The sequence below is a fragment of the Pteropus vampyrus genome, unplaced genomic scaffold (assembly GCF_000151845.1).
Source record: "Pteropus vampyrus isolate Shadow unplaced genomic scaffold, Pvam_2.0 Scaffold369, whole genome shotgun sequence".
NCBI lineage: Eukaryota > Metazoa > Chordata > Mammalia > Chiroptera > Pteropodidae > Pteropus > Pteropus vampyrus.
In genome coordinates, this window is record NW_011889150.1 from 14429 (window position 1) to 22504 (window position 8076).

The 8076-nt window shown below is 63.3% G+C and overlaps 1 protein-coding gene across 1 annotated transcript in view; it reads right to left on the minus strand.

The window, feature by feature from the left end:
* LOC105305213 (histone deacetylase 4) overlaps nt 1-8076 on the minus strand; it is a 211788-nt gene that overhangs the window by 6992 nt on the left and 196720 nt on the right. Inside the window, exons 16-20 of the mRNA XM_023523003.1 lie at nt 7662-7769; nt 5734-5789; nt 4026-4113; nt 2944-3063; nt 2422-2519 (exon numbers count right to left, since the gene is read on the minus strand). Of these exons, the coding sequence (XP_023378771.1) occupies nt 2422-2519; nt 2944-3063; nt 4026-4113; nt 5734-5789; nt 7662-7769 (470 nt within the window). The remainder of the gene's footprint in view (nt 1-2421; nt 2520-2943; nt 3064-4025; nt 4114-5733; nt 5790-7661; nt 7770-8076) is intronic.

The following is an 8076-nucleotide window of genomic DNA, read 5'->3' on the forward strand; positions in this document are numbered from 1 at the left end:
CTGCCGCCTGAGGGTATGCAGGCCCACTGACATCTTCGATAAACTCTGTAACACTTAGATCCTACGATTTCAAAGCACGAAGGACCCCAAGTTCATCTCCTTGCAGCTGACAGGTGGACCCGCTTGGTCGCCAGGCGCAGGTAAGCGAGGGGTTAAGGAACGCGCCGGCACCCTCCAGCAGAGGGGCCTCAGCCAACTTCAAAGGCCCGGGCCCCTGGTTTGAATTAAGCCCCCTTTCCTGATGCGCCTGCCAGCCGAGGAGAAAGTGCCTGCTTCTGGGTTTCATTAGGGGCAATTTTCTTATCTCTTCTTCATCTCAGGCTTGATCTCCTGAAATGCGACGTGGCAGCAGCAGGTCTGCGAAACGAGGTGCTCCCTTTAAGGCCCACATTGTCCCCCCGGGGCCCAGCAAAAGGGGGAGGAGCGTGGAAGGAAGGGGAAAACAGATCCTGACCCTTCTTCCCCTATGCGATCGATGCCCAGGGAACCATAAATTATAAACTTCAAAGTGCTCTTTTACATTAAAATCAATATTAAAAAAAAAAATCCTGGAACAATTTTCCTTTTCAAAGAAGCGATTTAAGCTTTAAAAAGCGCATTTGATAAGGTATCATCATGTACACACTTGGCAGGAGATTAAAACAGGATGTCAGCAGCAGCTGAGTGAAGGGTTCATCTTAAAGGCCGGGGTGCAGGGTCGGGGGGAGGACGACCCCAGCCCCCCAAACAAGGTTCAGGGATCTGCACCCCAGGACCACACCACCTGGGGCACTGGACCCACAAGGGCCAACCCAGCCAGAGCCAGAAGACGCGACCTGGACGATGACAGATGCGGCTCCTACCACCTGGACTCCGGCTTACACGGCGCTGCCTTCTCCACCCGCCCAGAATCTGGCCATGCTGGGCCCCTTGGTCCCGCAGGTGGCACCAAGCCTCGGGCAATGTTCACGCTTCTCATAGTGGCATCTGGACGCTGGCACTTCCAAAGGAGCCTCCTAAGAGGGCTGGTTCCTGGGAGGGAGGTGACAAGGTGGTGCCCAGCACCCTTCCGCGTCACACATGAGCAGCGACAGCTCCCCCAGTGGGGATGCTGAGGGGGTTCGGGTTTCACGAAGCTGCTATTTAACCGTGTACATCAGTGACTTTCCAGATGCTGTGTGTTTGGGGGAGTCCTCCCTTCAACGGGCAAGGCGATCACCAAAATCACATCTGATCGAGTAAGAAGCAGCGGCATTAAACCAGCAAGGTCAGGAGAGAGGTTCAGGGGGGACCCGAAGGGGGCTGGCACGGGCCGGTCTCCTTGCTTGCGCAGATGGCCCACGGCCTCGCCATCACCGAGGCACCCTGACTCTGCGGGTGAGGACTCCGTCTTGAGGTGAGTGAGCACATGCTGCAAGGGGTCACATGACCGACACAGGGACTCCTCAGAGCGCAAGACAGAACCCTCAGCAAAACCCTGACAGATGTGTCCACGTGCACACACCTGTGTGTGCAGACACACTCACGTTTGCAGACACACCCACACGCGCAGTCCCGTGTGCACACCGACAAACACATGCCCACGTGCACACGTGTCCGAAGACACGTGCACCTCACACACGCGCGCGCCTGCACGCATGCGCCGTGTGAGATGAAGCGGGAAGTCAGGAAGCCACGGCCTCTGCGGGCTCGGGCTCTGGGGCATCGCTGGCGTTTTCCAATGGGAGCTGGGGGCTGGTCGGGCTACGGCCCTCAACAGCACTCTCCTCCTTGCCAGCACCCAGGGGCCCTGTTTCCCAGGGCCGATTCCGCCGGGAAGGTCAAAACCGCCAGTTGAAGGAACAAGGATACCCGTGCCCCAGAGCGTCCAGACTTGGTGGCAGCAATTACTTTGGTCTGACCCAAATCAAAGTAGAAATGACCGTTTGGTGACAGAAGCCAATACTGAATTTAAGAAAATCACCCTGCAGCTATATCCTCACGGCTCGGAGGGACGCAAAAGAAGTGGGGTGCGTGGGGGGCCCTCCCGAGCACCAGCACAGGAGGGATGCGCGCCATCACCTCACCGAAGGTCTGCTGGAAGCACCACCAGAGACTGCACGACCCTGGGCCCCAGTGCCGGTGGCCCAGCTCCCGGCTCCCCGCCCTGGTCTCTGCCGCTGTCCTACGGTCGGGGCCCGGCGGGGACTCGGGACTCGGCACGGACTGGAGCACTGCGACCAAGGTCGGGAGGCAGCCTCTGAGGAGCCGCCTGAGGCCGGAAGGAGGACTGGCGAGGCAGCCCCTGGAGCACCACGCCTCCAAGCGAAGGGCCAGAGACATCCACCCCTGCCAGGCGCACCCCGGGATGGCCCAGCCTCCCCCGCATGGGTCTGGCACCTCAAAAAGGTGAGGGGGGAAGGACAGCAGTCGGGCACGCGGGGCGGGACCCGGGACACTCACCGGAAGGCCGCCAGGTACTCCACGTCCCCCATCGGGGGGTCGAGGCCACCAGTGAAAGCCATGTTGACGTTGAAGCCCACGCCTGGCCCTGCGCCCACCTATACGAATGAGAGAGCGAGCACATGTCACAGACCCTCGACTGGGGGTGTGATGGAGGCCTGAGCCGGTGGCCCCATGGCGGAGCCTGTGTGCTGGGCCCCAGGCGCCAACCACAGAGCGTCCTCGCCCTCATAGAACACGGGGCTCCGCCCGGCTGGCCTGGGGCGGCTGCGGGGCGGCCCTTGTCCCTCGCCCTGGGGGCTGCCCGCAGCACGTGGTGACCTGCAGCTGTGCCGAGTGGCATAGGCCGGAGAGGACAACCAGGTGACGTCTGCACACGAGGCTGCCCGTCCCAGCCGCCTTCTGGGGTGTGACCCAGTGGCGGGCGCACTTGTCTGTGGCGGAGCCCCGGCCTCTGCCTGGCACGTGCCCCGCGCCCGCCCCGCGCCCGCCGAGCCCCCGGAGCCCAGCCGCAGGCCTCACCTCGTCGGGGGCGCCGCTGCCCGGGAAGAAGTTGCCGTCGTCGTAGCGATGCAGGGAGATGTACAGGACGCTCGGGTCGCTGTAGAAGGCCTGCTGGGTCCCGTTGCCGTGGTGCACATCCTGACAGCAGGGAGGTGCCGTCACTGAGCACCCGCCAGGCCGCCCGTCCCCAGGGAGGTCCGAGGGGCCGGGGACCAGGAGGCGGCGGCCCGGGGCCACAGGGATCTCTGCCGAGGAGGGCAGGGGTTCAGCCCTGCCTGGAGGCGGGGCATCCCAGGCACAGCCGTGTCATCGCTCACGGGCCCCGTGGGTCTGTGAGAGGCGGGCTGCCTCCTCCACACCCCCTGCCACGGCTGCTCATTCCTGAGCACGTGTGAGGTGACGCTGAGGTACGTGGGAGACCACCCCACGGGGCTGAGTGACAGGTGCACACAGAGCGCTGTGGCCCCAGGTCCCCAACTAATCCGACAGAGCCCTTCTGACCACAACGCCCACATGCTAAAGCAGGATGCGGGGGAGGCCACGCTCGGCCGGGTGGGGGCCTGCTCTATGCACGGCCTGAGAGGAACGGACTCCTTGAACGGCCCCGCCCCGGCATAAGAGCTCCGCACCTGTTTGTGGAGTTCAGGACTCAGAGTTTTAACCAGCCAGCCTTTTGGGGCTGTGAGGGGCTGAGAGGTGGCACTGCCTACGGGACATGGGGAGCAGGCGAGACCAGCACATGCCGGGACACCCGTGCAGAGACGGGGAGGGCGCTGTCATCAGGAGTGACAGCCGAGCAAAGCCGCGCGTTCGCCTAGGGAAGGGGGTGGCCGCGATCAAGGCCACGCCATCTGTCCCGGGACCTGCCTCCCGGTGAAGCTGGGCCAAGGGTCACCCACACCCGCGGGCACATGCTAGGCGTTTCAGGAACCAGGTATTGGCCGGTCGCCTGATTGAAGCTGCGAAACAGACTCGTGACAGGCGTGGCTTTGTTTTCTGCACCTTTGGGGTAGTTTCTAGAGAGCTGAGATCCCCACATGCGAACGCTTATGGAGGCAGAAACGCGCCTTCTCCCTGTGCCCAGGACACCGCCCGCTTACCCAGTCCACGATGAGCATCTTGCTCACGCTCAGCCTCTGCTGGAGGAGCTTGGCTGCGATGGCCACGGAATTGAAGTAGCAGAAGCCCCTGTGGACAAGAAGCGGGAGAATCGGAGAGAAACACGGTGGGGACCGGCTTTTCAACTTGCGCTAGGGACATCTAGAGCCCACGGCCGCCACGGGAGCGTGGTTAATGCACAGCCTCCCGCCAGCAGTCTGGATGCTGATGGCAGGTGCGCACGCGCACGCGCACACAGCTTCCTGCAGAGCCCCGGACGAGAAAGCCCTCTTCGCTCTGTGCCGACACCCCCGTTACCAGCCTCTCAGGAGACGCTGCAGCCCACGGAACGCAGAAGCGACCTATTTCGATTGTTTCCCGCCCATCCTTTCCTATTCTAAGACATAGGACAATGACAGAGTCACTCCCCGTGGTTAAATGCTAATTCTACAGTCTTATTCACAAGAATGAGAAAAACAAAGCTATTCAAGTCAAAATAAAAATCTCATCTGATTCGCCTCTGCTGGAATTCCCACAGGGCTGAGGCCTGGCTGTTTGGTTTCGGGCAGCCCCCCGTCCCCGGGATGTGCAGACACCCCTTAGCACGCCACGCTGGCCACTGGGATGACCACTCCGAACACCCCACGACGTAGCTTCAAACCAGAAAATGCTTCAGAGAAACGAAACGAGTCTGCTCCCAGGTGACTCAGTGTGCTGGCTCACGGGGTGGCCGAACGGTTCCTGGGTTAGGCCGCGGACAGCCACCCGCATCCTTGCTTAGAGGTGATAGTCACATCTACCCAGCCGGTCTGGAAACTCTGCCACGATGCCCCCCTCCCAGATGGAATGGCAGAGGGCCGCTCTGGGGCACGGGGGCCGCCTGTGGTCCTGTGTCGACCCAGCTGGCGGGGGACCGGCTCCAGCACTGCCACCCCGTTCTGCACTTCCTGCCTCACTCTGTCATCTGACAAATCGCGACCCGACCTGCAAGGCACCACCTGCTATACCTGGCAGCGCGGGTGCCCATCCTGTCTCCCTGGCCCAGGGTGCCCACTGTGTTTGCTGGGGTGGCTTGCTAGGCCCCACAAGATGGCACAGTGAACTCGCCCCAGGCTGCAAAGGCACTCGGCACACAGCTGCCAGGCCGAGAATCTGTCCACGTGACCGTGTCCCATGTGAGCTGCACCTGTCGCTAGTTCCCCACAAATACGGTGGACAGGGGACGATCCACACGCCACACACGCGACACACAGATGTGTGTAGTCAGGGGATCCAGAACCCCAAGTAGAGTCTGGGGAGCTGGTCACCTGGCCACGGCCTTGGGACATCAGCCTCATTAGCACCAAAGGGCAAGCAGGCCGGCTAAGAGGCCACACCTGGAAACAGGCTGCGGGTGTGGCCGAGTGCTCCAGAATGCAGGCTGCAGGACTCGCCCGGTGACATTTCAGGGTCCACAACCGGAAGCCTCCGACCGCCCCCCAACGTCTGCAAACTCCTCCCCTTCCTCCTTCTCATTGCGGCCCATGCCGAGGGCAGCCTCTGCACGGTTGGCTTCCGTGCCAGATGGGGGACCCTCAGGGACCGCAGGCACGCCCAGCACCTGCCACGCCACGGGAGGGTCGGCAAATGGGTTATTCTTTCCCCTGAGCGCCAGCCCAGCCCTCGGGGCGGCCAGGCACAAGCACCCCCCCCCCCGACGCGTACACTTACATGGGCGTGCTCTCCTCCGCGTGATGTCCCGGCGGGCGGACCACGGCAAAGCCATTCTACACAGGACGCCAGACAGGTGGGGGACACAAGGAGAGATTGGTTTCGTGTCAGGGAGGGAACCAGCAGACGGAACCGTTAGAGGGCTCGGGGCACACGCGCGGACACGTTCCACACCGCGTCCTGGGGCAACAGACACGGGCTCGAACACGGGCTGGCTGCCAGCGTCCCAGGGCTGTGGGGTCCCTTCTTTCAAAGTGGTCTACTAGCTGCCAGGGACGCAGGTGCGTGTGCCCCTGTATCTGACGGCCTGCTGGCGAGGCGCTGTGCCTACTCGCGCAGGAGCCTGGAGGGGCGTGGAAGAGGCACCCGGATGCCTCAGAGCCAGACAGTCTCCCCAGGAAGCAGCCGGACGACTTGCCGGGGACCCTGGGTACAGACGAAACCAAAGGGCAGACACCCTGCCCCACGTTGGCCTTTGTGTGAAGATCCGTCACCACTGCAGTCCAGTGCCCAGCGGAGTGGGCAACGCAGAAACAAGCCAGCTGCCCACGCCGGGGACTGTCTCGGAGGCTGGAGGGGGCCACGGGCCCACGTCCCGCTGGAACTGCCCGGCCACCGACGCCTTAAAGAACACAGTGCTCTGCAGCTGCTGTAGGAAAACAGTCTCAATGGGCTTCTCCCGGCGTCATCAGCAAGAGGAAGCTGTTCGGCCAAGATCTGTAGCAGCCCCGAGGGCCAGATGAGCACCCGCGACCGGGCTGCGGGCAGTGGTGTGTGGCCTGCCACAGACAGCAGCCCAGCGGACAGAGCAAGCGACGTGCTGACATGGGAGCCCCGCCCCCACACTCCCACACAGTCACTGTGCAGCAGAGCTGGTCGTGACAGCCCCAGGCCCGCGTGCCAGCCACTGGCGGGGGGCGGGGGGGGGGAAGGAGCTGCGGGGCCGGACGGTGGCCCGGAAAGCCACGAGCATGCAGCGGGCGGACCACGTCTGCAGGGAGGCGACGGCTCCACGGAGAAAGGCCCACTGCAGCAGCGTCAGATCGCGACCCTGTGGCGCCGTGGGAAGACACGGGAGCTGCCCACGCGGTTCTGCCGGCCGTGGACCGGGCCGTCTTCACCCAACTGTTTTCCTCAGAATGAACGCCGGACAGACGGCTGCTCCAACTTGGAGAGACAGGAGACCTTTCTCAAAGATGCACAAGGCAGGCCGGTCCCCTCAAGGGAAACCCGACAGGAGTGGCGGCCAGCGACGTGGTCTGGGCTTGCGGGTGAGCTCGCGGCCCTTCCCAGCACATGCACGCCGCTCCGACGAAGGTGGTGACACCAGCGCTCAAAGGCCAGCGACGGCAGGATGGACCGTGCCGGGACCTGGAAGGCCCACGAACCCTCATGCCTGGACGGGCCCTGCGTGGCCGGTGCCGAGTTCTGGTGCGGCGCCCGGTGAGAACACCCACGATGATCCGGAAGGGCTGTCGCTTCCCCGGCCCCGCGGCTGTGCGGGGCGGGCGTTCCTCACGCGCTTCGACTAACCGGCCGCCGGAGACCACGCGGGAGCAGCCGTGGGACGCGGCCGATCGCTGTTCTAATTCACAACCGTTTTCAGTTTCTCAGCTGCAAGCGCCGACGTGGCCCATGCTGACAGGAAGGATCGTCCGCGCTTCGGTCACTTTCCAGAGTGTAAGGTGCTCGGGAGACCCAAATGGCTGGGAACCTGAACGGCTTTCACAGGTGTGGGACGTGTCCTTTTGACTCGACAGTGAGTGACAGAACAGGGTCCACTCTTTCTGCCCGGACGGCAGCCGTGCTCCTGCCCGGTCACCTCCCACCTATCCACAGGGGATGTCGTGGTGGCCGACCCTTCCCCGCCCCTGAGATCTCCTGGCAGGGCCCCTTCCAGGAGCCACCTGTGCCGCGTCCCCACTGACCTTCAGCTCCCCTGTGGCCACTCTGAACACCAGCTCCACCACGCAGCCCACGGCCAGGCGGGCGGCCCCCGACGAGTGCACCTCGTTCCATATGGTGTCGCTGTCCACCTGCGGAAACAACACTCCGGAGTGAGACCCCGGCCCCGGAACCCTGGCCTGGAGCCTTCTCGCCAGCCACGCCGCGTCTGTCAGACCCTCCCAAAGACCACCTAGCGGCGACGCGCCCGCATTTCCGCCCCCTCCTGGGGCGTCGTCTCCCCTGACCGACAGAACTGAAGCTAAGCAAAGCCAAACAAAGCAGAAGTGAGGTGTGTGGCCCCCCAGTTAAGGCTTTGCTTTGTGCTGCGCGTCATCAGAAGCACCAGGCATTTGGCAGACGTGGCACAGAATGGAGGCCTGGGGACGGGGGAGGACG